General features: G+C 51.5%; 9 protein-coding genes across 9 annotated transcripts; 3 read left to right on the top strand and 6 right to left on the bottom strand.

The window, feature by feature from the left end:
- Nucleotides 1–130: 130 nt before the first annotated feature.
- Nucleotides 131–1782, top strand: AYO21_09752 (hypothetical protein; the record flags this gene model as incomplete). Its single annotated transcript, XM_022659681.1, has 2 exons — nt 131–252; nt 318–1782. 2 exons carry the CDS (start codon nt 131–133, stop codon nt 1780–1782), a joined length of 1587 nt encoding a protein of 528 aa, XP_022507986.1.
- A 1214-nt stretch (nt 1783–2996) lies between these two features.
- Nucleotides 2997–3569, bottom strand: AYO21_09751 (hypothetical protein; the record flags this gene model as incomplete). The annotated part of the gene is made up of 2 exons (XM_022659680.1): nt 2997–3173; nt 3381–3569. 2 exons carry the CDS (start codon nt 3567–3569, stop codon nt 2997–2999), a joined length of 366 nt encoding a protein of 121 aa, XP_022507985.1.
- Nucleotides 3570–5018: 1449 nt separating this feature from the next.
- On the bottom strand, nt 5019–5345 carry AYO21_09750 (hypothetical protein; the record flags this gene model as incomplete). The annotated part of the gene is made up of 1 exon (XM_022659679.1): nt 5019–5345. The coding sequence occupies one exon, from the start codon at nt 5343–5345 to the stop codon at nt 5019–5021; it is 327 nt and encodes a 108-aa protein (XP_022507984.1).
- Nucleotides 5346–5817: 472 nt separating this feature from the next.
- Nucleotides 5818–6162, bottom strand: AYO21_09749 (hypothetical protein; the record flags this gene model as incomplete). The annotated part of the gene is made up of 1 exon (XM_022659678.1): nt 5818–6162. One exon carries the CDS (start codon nt 6160–6162, stop codon nt 5818–5820), a length of 345 nt encoding a protein of 114 aa, XP_022507983.1.
- Nucleotides 6163–7193: 1031 nt separating this feature from the next.
- On the bottom strand, nt 7194–10443 carry AYO21_09748 (hypothetical protein; the record flags this gene model as incomplete). The annotated part of the gene is made up of 6 exons (XM_022659677.1): nt 7194–7343; nt 7406–8607; nt 8655–8981; nt 9034–9398; nt 9456–9660; nt 9711–10443. 6 exons carry the CDS (start codon nt 10441–10443, stop codon nt 7194–7196), a joined length of 2982 nt encoding a protein of 993 aa, XP_022507982.1.
- A 1550-nt stretch (nt 10444–11993) lies between these two features.
- AYO21_09747 (hypothetical protein) lies at nt 11994–14159 on the top strand (the record flags this gene model as incomplete). The annotated part of the gene is made up of 1 exon (XM_022659676.1): nt 11994–14159. One exon carries the CDS (start codon nt 11994–11996, stop codon nt 14157–14159), a length of 2166 nt encoding a protein of 721 aa, XP_022507981.1.
- A 133-nt stretch (nt 14160–14292) lies between these two features.
- Nucleotides 14293–15759, bottom strand: AYO21_09746 (hypothetical protein; the record flags this gene model as incomplete). Its single annotated transcript, XM_022659675.1, has 4 exons — nt 14293–15050; nt 15112–15592; nt 15646–15669; nt 15727–15759. The coding sequence occupies 4 exons, from the start codon at nt 15757–15759 to the stop codon at nt 14293–14295; spliced, it is 1296 nt and encodes a 431-aa protein (XP_022507980.1).
- Nucleotides 15760–16131: 372 nt separating this feature from the next.
- AYO21_09745 (hypothetical protein) lies at nt 16132–17768 on the bottom strand (the record flags this gene model as incomplete). The annotated part of the gene is made up of 4 exons (XM_022659674.1): nt 16132–16463; nt 16518–16729; nt 16782–17503; nt 17565–17768. 4 exons carry the CDS (start codon nt 17766–17768, stop codon nt 16132–16134), a joined length of 1470 nt encoding a protein of 489 aa, XP_022507979.1.
- A 454-nt stretch (nt 17769–18222) lies between these two features.
- AYO21_09744 (hypothetical protein) lies at nt 18223–19143 on the top strand (the record flags this gene model as incomplete). The annotated part of the gene is made up of 1 exon (XM_022659673.1): nt 18223–19143. The coding sequence occupies one exon, from the start codon at nt 18223–18225 to the stop codon at nt 19141–19143; it is 921 nt and encodes a 306-aa protein (XP_022507978.1).
- Nucleotides 19144–19176: the final 33 nt, after the last annotated feature.

Below are 19176 nucleotides of genomic sequence, written 5' to 3'. Positions count from 1 at the left end.
CCTGCCACGTCTGGTGACTGCCCCCGTTAATTACTGTTCAACAGTCGCGCTTTGGCCACCACAACAGCCTCACTTCTGCCATTACCCTTCGACCACCTACCGCTACCGATCATCTAGAAATGCTCTGATCATGGAGCTTAACCTATTCGCACATGAGGCTCTGCAGCTGACGGTAGAGGGTCTCGGTGATGCAATGTTTATCAACCTCAGAGACCCAGAGAATGAAAGTGCCGAACTTCTGGCACATTTGCAGTTGAGACCATTGACCCCTATCCTTAGATGAAGTGCATTTTGTGCTGACTCGCTCTATGATTCAGAAAACTGTACCATCAACGCGTCGAAAGAGATCAGGCTCGGTCTTCAGACGGAGCTGAACCCTACTCCCGCTCCAGCTCGTTATCTGCCACCCCCGTGATTGACGAAGAAGAAGACAGTCGGGAGTGCTGGCGAGTCGAACAGGAATCCTACAAAGAGCTGGTGGCAGATGGTGGCCGGCCATCTCATCCACTTAGTTTTGGAATTGACGAACCGAAAGAACCGGGGGAGTACAAGGACATTATTTGGTTTTGGCGCTGTACTTGCGGGTATGCATGCGCATACACCGGTCAGCGAAACAGATGGAAACAGTTCCGACAGTTTCAAGATCAGATGCGGAGATTTTACGTGCCGCGAAACAGATTCCAAGAGTATAAAAACACCGTCCAAAAAAGTCAGGCAGAAATAGCACACCAATGGGACCTTCGAGTGCTTGAAGACCGACACCAACAAGATCGACTGGAGGACTGGAATGAATTCCGAGCCTTCTATTTCCGAAAGCTCAAGCAGGCCGAGAGGCGAATTGAGCCCGCAAAGCAGGAACTGGCACTGGATGAGAAAGCGTGGGCAGATGGTCGAATACGATTCCACGACGCTATCGCCGATAGCGACGTCGTATATGGCCGGCTAAATGATATTATCGCGTCGGAACACGAGATTGCCAAAGCGAAGTCGAGAGTGGAATCAGCCGAGAAGGCATCGCAGGCAGCATTGAGCAGGTCAGACACGAGAGCGGTGGAGATAGCGGAACAGGAACTCTTCGCAGCCAAGGCGGAATTGGAAGCGGTTTCTGGGTCTGACGAATTGAGGAGACTCCGTGATGGCTACGATCTCATAATACTCGAAAGAAGAGTTCGAATTGCTCAAGGTCACCTCAGGGGGCTTGAACTGGATGTCAAAATGTGGACCACATATGTAAAGTGGATCGACGATCAATATCTAGCCATCGCTGCTGAATGCGGACATCCTGTCAACAACGGAAACCCTTCATTGGGCGAATCTTTGTGGAATGCCAGAGATGAGGAGACGCGAAACCTGCGTCCTCGACCACATCGGCGTGATCCTGCTCGATCAAAGTCTGTCCTCTGTTCGAATCACTCCTCCAGGATATCCAAACCCGACAAGACAAAGCCGAGTCGACGACACAATACACGGTCATCGTGTTCTAGCGACCCAGAGCCGAGTATGATTCAGAGTGCTGTGGGGGACGCGCAGCCACCGCGTCGAAGCACCCGACTACAGAATCTCCACGCCAAAAAGACCGCTCAAGTTCCCGGGAAGAGCATTCTTGGTCCTGTAAGTCCGTCCAGGGTGACCAAAGTCAAATTGGTACCAAACACAAAGAAACGGGATATCAGTTCAGGACGACGACCTAGACAACGTGAACAGCCAGCCACCAATAAGGCCCGCACGAAACCCAAGTGCCTCGAGCAAAATAACGACGTCCGCAGATCCCGTCCGCGATGATAAAAGAACAGCAAATATTCAGCAGCAAATCATGAGAGTGATTACCGGACAGGTTCTACCCAGGAATCTTTGGATAGCTCCTGGGTGGTCTGGCATGGCTGACGGTGTTTGCGGATATCCCATACCATACGTATTCCGCCCTATGCCGTGTGGATGTTCTCTGCGTTCGGCCTACGTCGCTTTGCTCATTCTTTGTCCTTGGCTCCGTTGCGTCCTCGACGGAGTTGGCTTATCACGACACTGTGACACCCCAGTCTTGAGTTGATATGCCGGCAGCAGGTAGACAGCCAATTACCCGTCCCTCCAACCACCCGGTGCTTATATGGGGCGGATCAGACCCAGTGAAGATGGACTGGGCACATCCAGGTATTCTGTTGGCAGATTGTTCTTCTCTCAGTAACACTCCATGCTTGGCATTAAAAGAGGAGGAAAGAGACGAGAGTAATGTCTGGCGAACTATAATGAATCTCACCACGCTTTATTTGAACGGTGGCTTACGTGATATCAGGAAACTATGCAGGGACTTTACACAAATCTGTGCTATGAAATGACTGGTTACGAAAGGGCATTGATCACAGGGGGTGGTTACCGTCCTCAAGATAATGTGGCGTGGCTATCCCAACGGGCCGCCCAAGACCTTACGACTTTACATTGAGTCACTTGTGGTCTGTGCGCAATGCACTCCAAAAGAAACCTCATCTGCTATGACTGGAGCTGGCTGGTTGGCTTGACCAGCGGGCTGCCAGGTTTCTCATTCTCGGTTTCCAATAGGCCCACCGTGTTGCTGTCCGTAACCGCTGACTCCAGAGGGTGATGAATCCCCAAATCTTGAGGAAGTCCAGAGGACGAAAGAAATTGTACGAGGTAGATCCGATCCCTCAGAGATGTCGAAATGTAAAATCAGATGGGATTTCGATTACCGAGCAAAGGCTTTGGAACTGAGCGGGCATCCAGGTATCATAGACACTTTTGGTAAACTTGTACGCCGTCCACTTCTCTTTCCCGTCCTACTCGGTAAAGTCAAACGCGCGTATAAGATGGCGACGACTGAGTGAGAGAGCATGTCCTCAACTCACATGTCACTGCATCTGCGCTAGTGCTAGTGTGATACAGGGGCAGAGGGGCACGGCGTTAGCTTAATTCCAGCCAAGGGCGCTAGTGACGAGGACTATAACAGCAGCAACCCCGCCATGAGAACCGATAATAAGGTCTCACTAACTCGCTAGTTCTGATGCCTTTAGCGCATACATATTGATCGTGGCGTCTTGCACCAGCACCAACACCAGCACCAGCAAGCGAGCGACTGACATGGATTCATCGACCAGTAATATCGTCACTTCGGATCCGCCGTGACCTCGGAGACCTAATCCCGTCGAAGTACCTGAGGTATACTGAGTACTTCATATGCACACTCGACCGAGCTTCCCTTGTCCTGCCTGTCCCTGACATCCCCGCTTACACCTCATATCCATCGCATCGATCATACCCTCATACCCTTCGTCAGTGCCCTTGTTGTTAGTACTGGTGATTCACACCCCGTGATTTCTCGACCCCCAATGCCTCGGGTCGCCGCTCGCGTATGCAAAATCCCGCCCTACCACGTGCGCACGCTCGCGGTCCTGGGCCGCCGCGTCGTTGGACCACGTCGGGTGCGCGACGTACGTGCCCGTGTCGGCGTTGAACATGGTCCGCGTCGGGAACGAGTATGTCGCGTTGGGGTGGTTCTTGAGCGGGCCACCGAGGGTGGACCATTTCGGGAGGATGTTGGAGTTTGAATTGGAAGACATTGGGTTTCTTTTCGTCCTGGGACTTGAGATCTCGCTGGTGTGGATGTCGATTGGTGGATAGGTTGATTGGAATGTAGATGAGGCTGTTGTTTTGTTCTGTGGAAATTGTCGCGTGGTTTCTTGTGGTGTCTCTGTCGGATCTCTTTCGTCTGCGTTTCAACTCGATCGATGAGGTATCTAGGTAGACAAGACAAGAACGCTTCAAGAAAACGGACATATTTAAGAAGATCTCATCTCCTTGTATCACCTTGAGTTCGTTTGCTCCTGGCATCGTAGCCTGTTGACGACCTTTATGATAGTTCTTTATGAACCAGACCTGGTTGGCACCCTGGCACCCTGCCTGTCACGGAGTCCGTCAACGATGGCGGAACTGAGGAGTTGAATCGTCACGATCACAACGCTCTATGCCGACTCTTGAGAATTCTTGCGCGTCGCGTGGGGCGAGGGAGCCGCTAGTCACTGGTCACTGGTTACTGGTCACATCACTCGACTATAGGGGGATTACAGGGTGATGATGTCTTCTCATAATCGGCAAAGGACTTAGATGGTCTCTATCGGTGTCAACTTGATACCGGGCATGGTGCCCATCAAATCACGGACTCACCAGGTAGTGATCACCAGCGCAGGGCCCCCCAGTGCAGTACTCACCAACGCAGTTGCTGACTAGACTTGTTCGATTGTTCAGTCATTCATGAGACACACTTCAAAGATGTAGAAACATTCGTCGAGGACAGTCATGACTCTCTGGTCTTAGATAGGCGTGATATTGGAAAGATACATACACGGTACCACAGCAAGCAAGCGATAGTAGGTATAGATCAAAGTAGAGGAGAAGAGAGGAGAGATTCAACGTTTCTTTTCCTTTTCTTCATTTTCACTTTCTGCCTTTTCTACCCTTGCCCTTTCCTTGACCAGATAGACAGACAGATAGACAGACAGATCACCCTCTGCCTATCTTTGACATCTCTTCGCTGATCTTGTTGTTCGTTCTGCACGGTGTCTGTGTCTGTGTCTGAAAAGTACTATCGCCGAAACCCCTCGAAGCAGAAGGCAATGCAAGTATAACACGGTTGTAACAATGCGATATCTGATTCTCAAGCCGTGAAAATAGATAGAAAAAAAGAAGGAAGAATATAGACAGAGCAATAGTCATAGTCATGGCTGATATGTATTCGACCTCTCACTCTAGCAAGGCAGTCTATGCACGTATCCTTGCACGCAGGTATGCATGCATGCTATACATATCACCTGTCTGTCTGTTATATGACAGCCCGCAGCCCATAACAGAGTCCCCCAGCCCTATACCTCTCCCAAAATCAAAGAGATATTCGAGACAGCACTCGCAAAGCATCCGAGATGCACCGCCGTATCCACGACACCCGTAGCAAAAGCTAGACACACACTCGCCCGCCTACCCCTTATCCCAGCCCCTACACCTGTCCATGGTGCTTAACCATGACGCTTCGAATCCCAATGTCTCCAGTCCGACTTCGCGTAGGCCCAATCCCTGCCCTCTGAGTCGGCACCCTCCCGACCCCGCGCCGCGCGATCATTATCCGCGCTCGCGACTTGCTTCTCCTCTCTGTGTCTCGCGTACCCGTCCGGGGGGATGGAAACGTTCTCGCGGTAGCGGTCGAGAAATGCGACTTCGCGGAACGACGAGTGGTCTGTGGAGCCTGACGAGGAGCCCGCGCCGATGGGGTAGAGGAAAGAGTATTTCTCCCGGGTGTTGGCGGTGGAGTGTTGGGTGTAGTCGTAGTCGTCTTCGGAGGACATGACGACTTTTTGTTAGAAGTTGGGATTTTTGTGGAAGTGGTTGTTTGTGTTGGACTGTGTTTGAGGGTGAGGGTCTTTGTGTGAAACGTTCGAGATAAGAGGAAGAGAGACGGGTAGAGAGCGACGAGGGAGAAAAGGGAGGGTAGGAGAGACTGTTTGCTCAGACATGGCATGTCACTGTGTCGTTTCTTGCGTTGTCGATTGAAAGATGGGATGCGCTTGGAAGTCATCGCCAGTGAACAGCAACTTGTACATCACTTCAGAGCGAGTCTGCGATCCTGGGTGCGGCACCCATCAATATCACTCTTTTGCGTCTGGTCCGGTTCATGCTCGTAGGTAGGCAGCTCCCTGAAGGGTCTGTCTCCAGATACTCCATGTCGCTGGCGGAAGTGATGACCAGCTGAAGGCCAGGAAGTCCATACTGGCTGCGTATAACAACGTCCACGGCAGCTGTCCAAGAAGACTTCGACCTTCACTCCTTCTCGTCCGCATCCTTGGACTCGTCTTGCACGGCATACGCCCAGTCATAGCACCTGACACCCTGTCCTAACCGCTCCTTTGACGCCTGCTGATTAGCCGCACTAAAGGCCCTCTTGTCCGCCTGAAGACGCTCGGCTTTCCTAGAGATTTCGACGCGTTTTTCCAGGAGCACGTCCCTTTCTTCCTGGCTGGACTCCTCTGAGGGGAAGTAATCCCGAAAGACAGTCTGGATGTTCTCGGTCTTGTATTGCTCGTAGTACGCGGTGACCACGACGGGTGGGTCTGATTTGGTGGTATCTGCTGCTGCCGCCGCGGCGCCGCGACGGCCTTTAAGCATTGTGGGTAGGAAATCCATCTCTGCGAACCGAAACGCGGAGTGACTTTTGTGTGTCGAGGGAACTCTCTCAGCTCAGCATAGACCTTGCAGATGTCGACAAGAAGTACAGAGTATAAAAATCCTCGGGGTCGTGGCAAGACAAGACAAGGGAAAAAAAAGGTCGAGGTCAGCCGCTCTTGGCCCCCACGCGCCGCACGGGCACCGCAATAATCTGCCTGCCATGGATGGGCATGACTCCTGAGATAAGATCCGTCCTTGCGCTTTCGCCTTGTTCGGTGTTGTGGGCGTCGGTACCCCTCCAACATAAAATCGCGATTCCTACAAGTCGAAGATTACTTTGTAAAGGCCTCCGAGCAGTGATTATGGGCCTTCAAACCTCATACACATGCATAAACATGTCTTGCGCAGAGCAGGAGTTTGGGACTCTAGGCGAAATTATCGAGCATCTACGGGGCATCCACAGATTGCAGTTCATCAGACGGCCTGGCCCTCTCGGTGTTCACGATAGCCATGGACATCTTTGGCAATGTTTCGGTTGCAACACCAAATGGAACAAAGGCCACAGAAGTTTCGATTCCGACAAGGCCATGTGGAATCACTTGAATGATTGCCACGACTGTTGCCTCGATGACATCAGGCGTTACCATTGAAATCGAAGTGACGGCAGTGCTTCGCTCTCGTCACTTAGCTTTATCTACCGAGACGGCAACTGCAGCCCTTACTCTAAATGCGACTTCAAATGAGCCCAACTCGAGCACGACGAGTGGCATGAAAAGAGCATCATCTTCAAAGAGGCTGGATTCGGCAAGGCTACATTTCATCAACGCCTGTAACCACCTTGCCCACGACCAAGACAAGAACAACTGTGAAGCCGGGGTGTTCGACTTCTACATTCCCATGTTACTGGCAGCTCTTCAGGAGTACAATGGAGGTTTCCCCGTCCAGAGCTACCACGGCCTCCGCTTGCAGTGGGATAAGATCATCGGTATCACGTTGTGGATATCATTTCCTCCTCAATTCCGGGTCCAAATTTAAGATGGATGATTTTCGCTTGTCATCTGGATTGCGTCTCCCTTGAAAACCGGTGCCATCGAAGAAGGAGAGCCCTGAGCTGACGTTCCGCCGATTGTGTCCCAAAGTGTTCCGAACCAAAGCCATGTCTGAGTCTCTCCAAAGCCCAACTATACCAAGTCAATGCCCGATAGAATTGGCCTTGGACTTGGAAAACTCCTGCCATACTCACAACGGTCTCCAATGTTTGGGCGTCATGCTCACCACGTAGTCTCTTCCTACCAGACAATGCCTCTTCATACCATTCAAGTGATTTGGCGTAGCACCGCTTTTGGCAATAGTCCTTCCCTAGCCAGTTGGCCGTGGTAAATACCTCAGGATGCTCCGGTCCATAGACCTTTTTATAGCCATGGTACGTCTCCTTATGTAGCTTGATAGCCTCGTCGAGCCGACCGCTTCCGAGATATGCGTTGGCGATATTGCCTTTCACTGCAAGGATTTTGGGATCATCCTTTCCCAATTGCTTCTCCTTTCCGCAGAGAGCGCGTTGCAGGAATTGAAGCGCCTCGTCGTATCGCTTCCAGCGCCCGTACAAGATGCCGATATTCATGACTGTTTCAAGCGTGGAGAGGTCCTCCTCCCCTAATGCTTCCTCTTTTTTCCTTAGTACATCCTGATATATTTCGAACGCCTCTCCATACTTTTTCTGTTCTTTGTAGATCACCGCGATATTGTTCAAAGTGGCAAGTGCTCTGTGATCTTTTTCGCCGGATATCTCCATTATTTGTGACAGGGACGTCATGTACCACCTCAAAGCGTTTTCGAGCGATCCGGTCTTCTTGTAAGTCATACCCAAACTATGGGCGATTTTGTTAGTTAATCCATGTTGTACACCAAGTTGAGCAGTCGCTTCGGCATAGAGAGCATGAAATTCAGCCAATACCTCATTATACTGGCCTTTAAGGAGCTTGGCTGTTGAAACGCCGTCACGGCATTCTAATTTTGATTGCACGGATAGGTGTGGCACTGTGTTGAGTTCTCTCTGGAACCAGCGAATTGCCTGATCGTGTCGACCGAACTTATCGCAGAACTGTCCGAGCATGAAGAGCGCTCTTGTGGAGCCAAAAATTGGCTTGCGTAGCAAGGTGTCGTCGATATGCTCCTCACAGCTTGTAATATGTGACAGCACTTGCCGATAAGTAAACCAATCTTGTTGGCGCTCCGATGTCAATTTCTGCACAGCACCGGCAACAACCAAGAGTGCAGTCTCCGTAAATTCTTGTCGTTGAAGGCCGGGTAATCTAGATAGTCTTTGGCGAATGCATGCTTGAAGAACTGTATGGATTGAAAACCCGTCATCATCGCCCTCGCGTTTTGCGAGAGAGAAGGAGAACAAGTCTCCCATGCCGTCTTCCACAACCCGAGCTAGGGCGTCTGCATCGCATTAGTCCGTCTCGCCTTGGAATTAACAAGCTACTTACCCTTTTGCCCAAATTTGAACCCAAATTTGAGCAAGTTTTCGCTAATGTACTCGCCAGCAAGAAACGCACAAACCTGCAATATCTCAAAAACCTTAGGGCTCAAACTTTCAAGCTCTTGGAAAGTCAAGTCCCAAGCACTTAGTACGCCCTTGCCATATGGCCACAAGTTAATCGGCGGTGTCCAACTCAGCGTATCTGCGTTTTCCTTAAGGCGTGAGAGGTATTTTCTGGCCGACGTCTTCAGATTATGGATATGTGCTCCTGCTTGATCAACGGCCAAAGGTAGATTCCCCAGTACTCTCACAATCTCTTTCGCAGCATCGAACTCTAATGTTTGGTCAGTCATAAAGTTCTACTGTCTCCATGTACAGAATCTTACCTTCCGGGTTACCCTGTCCGTACTCCGCCAGAGAGCTTTTTGAAAGTAGTGACAGCGAAGCTGCCTCCTTCATAAATGGGAGATCGAGACCATCTCCATACCGAGCCCAGTCTTCCCTTCGGCTTGTAATCAAGATCACACCAGAACCACCATGAGGGATCAAAGACCCCATCCTCTCGTCCTTTAAGTTATCCCAACCGTCCAATAACAGTAGCCAATTGCCATTTTCAGAGGCAGTGAGCCACTCTTGGACAGAGAAAACTGCTTCTCTACCGAGGTCTTTTTCGATGCTCCAGGGGGAAGGCCTGTTACTCAGTCCAATCTTCTGTGCGATGGTACAATAGCTCTCCACAGCAGATTCAAAACTGTTGGCCCTTATCCAGAAAACAGACAAAAAGTTTTCTCGATACCTATGAGCGTACTCGAGAATCACTTGGGTTTTCCCGATACCTCCCATTCCCTTGACGATACATTTAACGCTGCCGGATCTTGGAAAACCGCGAGAAGTGACCATCCTGTGGATTTCTTGAAGGCTCTGATCCCTTCCGACAAAGTTTTTGTTCCTCGGCAACGGGAAACTGACCAAACCTCTGCCCGGATGTATGTTGCCACTCTCCCAGTTTATGCCTAGATAGGTTAGGTATACGGGGGGGTTGGGTATGGAGTGGTAGACGTACTCTGCGGGGACCGACCGAGCTCTTTGTTAAGCCGGATGAAAGCGTGGTCTCCTTCACCATAGATAGGAGACATGAAGATATCAAAGATCCCAAGCAAACAGTATGCCTGGTCCTCCTTCTTCTTCGTGTTCCGTTTGGCTGCCCACTGCATGCGTTCGTCCACACTAAATTGAGATAAAGGAGTGCCACGGAAAGCCGTAATGGGAATACCCGTGATCTCGTGGATCTGCTGTTCGAGGGTACTTATGTTGCCCAGCCGCTGCCCTTCTCGCGAAAAGAACTCGACAGATGCCGGCGCCAGTAGTTCTTGAAGCGTCCAACCCCGTGTGAACCACCTGCTGTTGCGGAAGGCCCGCTCCCATGTCCGTTCTGCATGGTCTTCCCCGTCAGGGATTGACACGTCGGCCAGGTAAACATAGCATTTGGCCGCATCGCGGTACCAGCGAAACATTGAGTTGATGGCCTCAGAGTATTCTGTATTATTCGCTTTGTTGATGCAGCATGTGTCCACCCAGGAATATTTAAGGTTATCCTTTTTCGCTTGCTTGCCGCAGAACCGAATCTTCGCGTAGCCAGCCTTGTTCTTGAAAGATTGATGTTTCAGATCGTCGAAATTGACCTCATCCTTATCGTCTCCCCATGTATGTGAGAGGATAGCGTAGGGAGGGATGTCATCTTGAAGGTCTCCGGTCGGGCTGAGCTCGCCCTGATCGTCGAATTTCAGAAGCCGCATGGTGTCGGGTGCGCTCTGGCGGCACGTTGTGAGTACGTGTACGGCCTAGATAAGCACACCGTACTTCCTATGGCTTAAAAAGTCTCGAGCGCTCGTTGTGACCCGCTAGGGGATACCACAGACTGACCGGGCGAAGAAAGGCAGTCGCGGTGGTTGCAATGACGGCGAGGTGACGGCGAAGTTAGTTAGGAGGCAGGCGCGGCAAACGCTGGACAGTGATAGGCGGCTGGATGTCTTCCAAGATATTCAATGCTGGACCATGGCCAGGACTGACCCGGCGATTATATGGACTCATGGTGAAGAATATCCGATCAGGCTGAAGGTGTATCTCCAGATGGGCGCATCTAGCCGGTACAAGGCAGCATCGCGGCTGCGCAGGAGAGCTGGCACGGGGGATGAGGCTGAAACTTGTGGCGCGCAGGGAAAAGATCGGTAAAAACGCAAAGGAACTGTCTTCAAATGACTGACTATGCGGCTGCAATTTGACGTGGTCACCTAAATCAGGTGGCCATCCAAGCCATAACAATACTGCAACGATACTGGTATTACCTTCATGCCGAGCGATCTCGGCTTGTCCTCGGCTCTTGCCGGAGGCCCACTTTATCGTCTACAGAACCGTTGACGAGGTAGGTAATGCACCACAGCACCCACCAACCACTGAGTCTCTCCATTTCGGACTTTTGTAACGTGCAGGAGAAGTTGTCTGGTGATACCCAATGCTCTCTAGCATTCCGAGCGGTAGAGCATTGTTTCACCGGAGGTGCCGGAAAGGAGGAGAACCAAATGGGCACGGCAGATTTCCGCGCATTATGGTCACACCAATATCGTAATTTTGTACTTTATGCAGGTATATAGCCAATTCAAAATGCACGCTTCAGTTCCTTTCCTCCAATGAGCCGTACTCGCGTTTATGTTCGATAGAGAAATGTGGAAGATAAAAGTGGGCCCATGCCCCGGGCATTTCATTACATAGGGATGCACGTTATTGGTTCCCATTTTCGGGTCCGTTGAGGCTTAGCCTAGTTGTAGTGGACTGGCTTGTAGTAAACGGGCATGACACGTGACCAGTAACGAGGCTTACAGGCTGTCAGTTCTCCTGGCTACGATCAGGCAACCTAGGCATCCCAATGAACTGACAGTATTGGCTTAGTAAAAGTACTGTGTTACTGTACATGACGGATATCGCCCTACCCGCGAAACTGCGGCAATGATCATTAATAGCGGCAACGGTCGATTACAAACTGATCGCACGTCTGTGAAATAGGTGTTCCGCCGTAAAGCTGCCCTTGGCTGCCTTTGGCTGCCATACACGAAATATACCGCCCCTTTTAGGCTTCTCCTCCACTCACTATCTGGCAGAATGTCAACCTCACAATACAGACAATCCCGAAACCTACCTATACTTTAGTATCCTTATGGACACATTGTGACTTTCTTTTCCTCGCTGAGGCCAAGGATATCGCAAACGCTTGATCCACCTCAAGCCCTTTTTGGCTGAAGTGGAGCCTGTCATCGATTATTTGGGAAACCTTCTCTCCATAATAGTAGCCATGCCGGATCAGCTACCCACAATTGTTGGCTGCCTTCTGGATGTTTCCGGTTCTATGCGCGAGGCATTAGAGCCTGACCGTACCGATGAAAACGCAAATAGGGGCGTAGGCGAGCGCCTCGGCGCTGTGCTCCGTGCCGCGCTCAAGATCGCCCAGGCAGAACAGAAACGTTCCAACAACGTCCTCGTGTTCGTCGGTGCTTTCGGACTAGACGAAGAGACAAGTCCGCCGGTGGTTGATTTGTGTAGTGTGGTTGAAGGGCTACTCAGCGGCTACGACGGCCGAAAAACTGGGTATGAGCTGCTCATCCACTTGGCAAATCAGAACAATCTATCGCATATTACGGAGTATATTGAAAAGAAACTTACCGACGATGACGCACGCATTATCTACACGTATCTCCTGCAGCACCCAGAGCGCATTGAAGAATTTATCCAAGCCATTCCATCTGCAGAGAAGATGGAGCAAAGCAAGAACAATCTTCGGAACGGCGGCAAGTTCGCTGGCGCTGTTTCTGGGGCATGTGTCGGTCCCTGGCTTGGACCCCTAGGCGTTATAGGAGGCGCCGTTGCTGGGTTTCTTGTTGGAAAAGGAGGTGCGAATTACATTGAGGATCACCATGTGGAAAACTCAGATGGAATGCAGCTCGCTCGACAAATGCGCACAGAGTGGTGGCAAGGTTCTGAGAACTTTGTGCCACGTCCAGTCGGCACGGTCATAGACCTACTGCAGAAACTGCAAGATTACCCGTCTTCGAGGTCCAGTGGCCAAGACAAAGAAACACGTGAACGAAGTCTGCTCGATACATTACGGCCATTTATGTATGGCAGAACTCCGCTGCAAAACGCACTGGGCAAGTCACTGGCCACATTTCGAGGGGTCGAGCCGCATGTCGAGCAGCGCATCCTCGTGCTAATTTCCGATGGCGCGTCCACGGATGGTGACCCGCAAAATATTGCCCGTCAGCTGCGACACGGGGGCGTCAACATTGCGGCAGTGTACCTCACGAGCGACGAAAAGACCCCTGCTCGCCGCCTGTACTACCGTCCAGACAACGACTGGGATGAAGGTCAGCACACCCTCTTCGAAATGGCTTCCCCGGTAGCGGGCTGTAAACATCCAATACCAGTTCTCGCATCGCTAGGCTGGGAGATACCCTCAGCCGGCGAATGCAGACTATACACTGCGGTATGTAGCACCACAGCACTGGACGAGTTCTGTTCAATGCTTCTGTCGGTGCGCTTCAGCTCGGCAGAGACACTGTTGGACATTTTAGGTCGAGTACAACTAGATTCATTCGTCGATGATGAACATGTACGCATTTGCAAGAAACCTTCAGATCAGGGCGACTCGGAGACATGCTACGCGCATGCAATAGCAGCGGTAATTCACATGGCCCTCCTCCGCATTGTAGGTCGGGAAGGGGGCTATCCCACCATCGAAGCGATCAGAGAAAGAATCTTAAACGCGTTTCCGTCAAAGCCAGGAGGGCGCGGTACTGTTGAAGTACTTGACTGGGCGACTGCCGAGTATCGCCCGCTTCAGTTCAAAGAGGTAGACGAAGATGGGGCGCGCCAGGCGGTGCTGCACCGACGGCCAGTGTTAACCACTTTTCAGCTCTCATCCAAGGGCTGGGATACATTCAGCAATTCCTTCGAAACCATTCACGGCCCGGACTTTGTGCTCACCTACAACCATATGAAACCTAGCCGAGCAGGACCTGACGATGGCGGTCACGCCGTTGTCATGACTAAATGCGATGCTAGCTCGCTCACGTTCCTTAATTCATGGGGCAAAACATGGGGTGCAGACGGCAGCTTCCGTGTGGAGAATGCTGCCACACTGGGACGGGTTCACGCAGGACAGGAAACCAAGACACGTTTTTACGATATCTACTGGATTGAGAGCAAGTTGACCGGGATGGAGCGGGAAGAGTACAGACTTGGGGTTGACAGAGCCTTACAGGCTGGCGCGACCAAATATTCCAGCATTCTGGACATTGAGGTTAACTGTCCGATTTGCAAACTGAATTCACCTATTGCCGACTTTACAGGCAGTGGAATTCGCCAAGCGGCGTGTCCGCGCTGTTATCAGTCGTTCACGCCTGAGCCAGACTACTTACTGAAGGCGTTGGATGTCCGGGGAAAGCCGAGAAATTCCGCGTAGTCTGTACTCCGTCGAAGGTGTCCTCTATAAGGTACTAGTTGGTACTTGAGAGAATTGACACCAATTCTGATAGAGACACTGGCCGGGTCGGTTGCGGCGACGAGATTGGTATGCATGGATTCATTCTGCAAAGTTACTCGTTCTCATCGGATTTACTCACCTGTTCGACGACAGAGATCCATTGATCGAGTCTCCTCTTGAGTTCCAGATGACGACCAGGGTCATGACTGCTGAGAAGATAGAAATCCGACATGTCGCCCATGATCATGGCAAGCTTGGTGCATTGGACAAAATAGAATGCTCCAAAGAACTCGACATGTGGCGGACGGTCCGTTCCCGCGCCAGAAAGATGAGGTCTATATGCCGAGAGCTGTTTGGGAGAAGGGAGCTCGAGATTGCGATATAGTGCGGAAGGCAATACTGGAGGACATCCGAACGAGAGGGACAGCGACTTCTCCGTGATGAAGAGGCTCCAGAAGAGGCACAGGCTGCGCGAATGTAGCTCGCTGTCTCTTTTCGCAGATGCCGACGGAAGTGGAAGCTTGATCATCTGAGCCATGCGACAAACCTGGTTGATCAGGTTCCAACAGAGGCTGGGGGTGACCAGATCCTGTCCATGGACGGCGAAGACTGTCCATGCTTGGATGTTGAGAATGGTTGGTTCCATGAAGAGGCTGGCCTCGTCCGCAGCTAACCAAGCATTCCAGCGCAGTTGGAATGTATACTCAGACAACTGTTGATTCTGTGTCGACGCAGTGGCAAGAATGGTGTTCAGCATCAGCACCCATCCTCGCTTATCCACCGAAGAGGGACGAAAGACCAAGTCAAACAGCATCTCTTGCGGAGGCCGACTGAGGAGCGGGTAGCCTCGATCAACTACTGTGAGGAAACCTGAGGACGTCAGCTCAGGTCTTTGGGTCTTTTGATGTCAAGTCACGCTGGTAAGGCTTACATTGAATGAACATGGCCCCAATCGGCTCTGTCGGGATAAAGAACGGTTCATGGTCTCGTCTGGCCATCTTGACAGCGGCTTTAATCTTGTCATAGTCATAAGTCGAGTCTTTGAATTGATCGTAAAGGTCAGAAAGCATGCCGCTGCCTTGACTGGTGATGTCCGCCAGACTATTGCGCATCTGATTGAAGTTGAGTACGTTATGAGTGTCGGAAAAGGTTGAAGTGACACTGGAGTGAGTTTCATCGCCGAATCCTGGCTGTTGATCCTGGGCTGTCGAAGTATCTGAGCAGCTCGGAAGAACTGCGAGTCCGGAACTGGAGTCTCTATGCTGACCAGCCTGTTCTAGCAAATCGCTTGCCGTGCTCTCGGTGTGTACATCCGGGCCACGCTTGCTGTCAGATGGTTCCCGAGAATAGGTGCAATCACTCGTCCAAGCGCTGCAATTTTTGCATTTGGGCTTCTCGCGAGAACAACGGAGCTGTATCGTCGCGTAGATGAGCAACACATCCAATCAATTTATCGTCGACATACCTTTTTCTTCCAACAGTAGTCGCACTAGACAGGGGCAGGTCAGAAGCGCTAGGAAACACAAGCACAGTAGCATCGACTTACAGCATATCGACTCCGGCTTTTGTCGTCAGCCATGCTGTCAGTAGCCACTGGGTCCGTGGAAGCAGTATTCTCGAGCAAGATCTAGAGCGGAAACGAATGCTACTGAAAGTGCGTCTTCGGACCACCGTCTTATTCGTATAATGGATGGACGGGGATATCATATGGTTGGTTCCGAGAAGATGGAATTTGATTTGTTCGCAGAGTGAGCAGCTAGGAATGAGTTCCGGCTTCTGCAACCACCATTGGATGACAATATTGACCCTGAGGACTGGGATATGCACAGCCCAAGGACGTTGGGGTTACATCCATCCACCAAGAAACAGCCTTGGTCCTGCTTCTCCCATCGCAAACTGGCATATTAGGCCACCTTGATGTCCACCCCCTCGGATGCAGAACCCCAACTTCTTAGAGAATATACGTGAATTCAAGGCTCTGATCGCCTTCTTTGCCGTTGGTGGTGGCTCCTTCGGCAATCATCTTTGCCTTCCTGGCATTTCTCCTCTTCAGCAGCAACCAGCACGATGCATAGAGAAATCCAGCCACAATCGTGAGACCGGCCGAAATGGCGTTACCTGGGACGTATCGTGGACCCTGTTGACTAGGATATAGTTGTCCAGAAACGAGGTTGGATACGTTAGCCAAGCTATAGGCAAAGGGCTGGCCGATTGCGCGCTTCGTGTCGGGTGCGAGATTCGTGGTGATCCACGTTACCGCCAAAGTAGAAATGGGATACAGCCCTGGGTGGAGGTCAGTTCGAAGTACCTCTCAGGAAAAGGCCAACTTTGACTCACCTATGACAAGGACAAACATGCCGGCATACCCAACATTGGGGTTCTTCGACCCCACGCACATCAGATAGCCAACGGCGACAGGGACACAACATCCAACAATGAAGAATCCTCGCTTCCGGAGCTTGTCCGAGTAGTAGACCTGGATGCATAGGGAGATGGCACCGATAACATAGACTGGGATGGTCATGTAGTTGACCTTGAGGGAGGCAAAGCTGTAAATATGTCAGCAGAAGAATGGTGGACCACCCCGGCACTAGAACTCACCCGAGACCGTCGATGATGGTGGGTAGAAAGACCCCGAACCCGTTGATAGCGACGGATGAAGTGAAGAAAGCAATACCAAGAAGGTAGACAAAGGGATCAGTCAGGGCGATCTTGATCCACTTTCGCTCCAGCTTTTCTTCTCCTCGGATCAGGTAGTCTCGTTCCTTCTTGAGCCTCATCGTCTCCTTCTCCTCTTCGCTAAGGAACCATGCTTTCTCGACTTCGCTTGGCAGGAAAAACAAGCCAATGCCACAGATGACCATGGTGATGCCAAACTCAATGATGAAAAGCCATCTCCACGCAGCAAGACCATGGCGGGATCCCATTGTCTGGACAGCGTACGCGAAGAGACCGCCAAACGCACCAGAGATACACTGGGCAAGGTTGGTGGTCATAATCCGCTTCCCGGCCAGCTCTCGCGGATAGATGGTCGAGAACAGAAAGGCAAAGGCCTGAGCGAGGCCAGCTTCGGCAGCGTTCAGCAACATGCGACAGGCTATGGTTTGACCGTAGGTTTGAACAAACGCAGTCCCAAGGGTACAGATACTCCAGAGGACAAACGCAGTCCCAATGGCCTTTTTGGCACCCCATCGTCGGGTGGCCAGGACCCAAGGGACCTCAAAAACAACAGTACAGACACTCGACAGCGTCTGGATGTTACCGAACTGGCCACCTTTCAGTCCGACATCTTGGTCAAACCCAAACACGCGAGCATTTCCAAGCTGGACCAAGCAAGAGTCAGTAAGATATTCTTCCCCAAGGCACAAGGCAACAGTGGCTCACATTGTTACGGTCAAGAGTGGACATGACCAGATAGATGACCGATATTGGCACGACATAGATGTCGAATTTCCTGCGCACAGCTGCTTCCCTTGCGGGTTCAATGTATAAGGCGGTGGTGGTGCCAACTGCGTGATCTTCGGTGATGCTGGTAGCATCGTAGACTGTATCCTTGGCCATCTTTTCATTCTCCTTGGCCATGTCCATATTGGGGGCTGATTCAAGGCAAGACTTGTCTGAGGATATGAACCTGTTGTTCAGACGGGAGGAGGTGTTGAAGGAGATTGAACGGCCACCCCATTCGAGTCGAGTCGAGTTGCGATGTTATATACACCATCGCTCGCCATGAGGCCTCAATAAAGCCATCTCTTTGCACATATCTTTCGAATGCCCTTGTTCAATGCCATAGGTGATTATCGCTTGTCAATTGCTGAATGTGGTTGACGGCATCGAATCAGCGTCCCGCCTCTGTTATCAGACTCGCCCGTGTCGGGATTTGCCGACGCACATTTCATTCCATCCCATCAACTTATCCATCCTTCATCAGAACAATCATCCGTATCGTCTCTTTCCTACAAGTTGCTATCCCGATAGACAATGTCTCCCGATCAGAAGAGAATCAGAGGCGGAGTGAATGCATGCCAGAGGTGAGAGGAACAAGATGGTCAAAGATTGGATGGTGAATCTTATCGATGCGCAGGTGTCGTCGGAGAAAACAAAAGGTATCAACACAACAACCATCGCGATACAGCGCTTTGAGCCGCTGATGACAAGCCGAGTCTGCCAGTGCGATCAGAGATATCCGCAATGTTCCAGCTGCGAAAACGCCAACGTCCCGTGCCTCACGTATCATGCCGGGAAGCAGGCCGATGTCAGTATCTCTCCTTCCCCTCGAAGCTCTGGGTATCTGGCCTGCTCTGCTGATAGCTACAAGATTCCTCGTGACTACATCTCCAGCCTGGAAGAGCAGATCGCTGCCCTCACACAGGAAGTCCAGCTTCTGCGAGAACGCACACGGGATCCTCCAGCAGCGGACGGAGAGGTGGCAATCACTACAACAACGCCTCATTCCACGGCCTCAACCCACGAGATAGGCATCCTTCCGACGGCAAGCCAGTCTGCCTCTGATGAAGCCTCGCCTCTTTTCCAGGATTTGGTGACAAAAGTTAAAAGGGTTGTGGTTGAACCTTTCCAGCAGCCGCGGTTTTTGGGCCAGAGTAGCGGCATCTCGTTTGCCAATATGGTTCTGGCAGCCATTCATATCGAGAACCTGTCGTCGTCACTTGTCCCAGAGCAGCAACCATTTCATGACTTCTCGTTGTTGGAGTCGACCCCGGCCAAAGCGTCGCTGCCGCCTCGCCATGTCGCAGATCATCTGGTCGATGTTTACTTCCAGTATCGGACACCCCACTTACCAATCCTGGCTCGCTCGCAGGTGAGCAGCGCCATAGACAGCGCATATCGCTCTAGAGGGACAAGCTCAGTCACAGTGGATGTTCCGGAGAGGGACATGTTCATCGCGTACATGGTCTTTGCCATCGCGCTCGTCGACGTCCAGCACACATCGGGGGGGTCGACCTAGCCAGAGTGACGGGTGTTTCCGGTCAGCACTCAC

Source organism: Fonsecaea monophora (genome assembly GCF_001642475.1).
Source record: "Fonsecaea monophora strain CBS 269.37 chromosome Unknown Scaff101, whole genome shotgun sequence".
NCBI lineage: Eukaryota > Fungi > Ascomycota > Eurotiomycetes > Chaetothyriales > Herpotrichiellaceae > Fonsecaea > Fonsecaea monophora.
The sequence above is the reverse complement of the archived record's forward strand: the minus strand, read 5'-3'. Positions and strand labels throughout refer to the sequence as shown.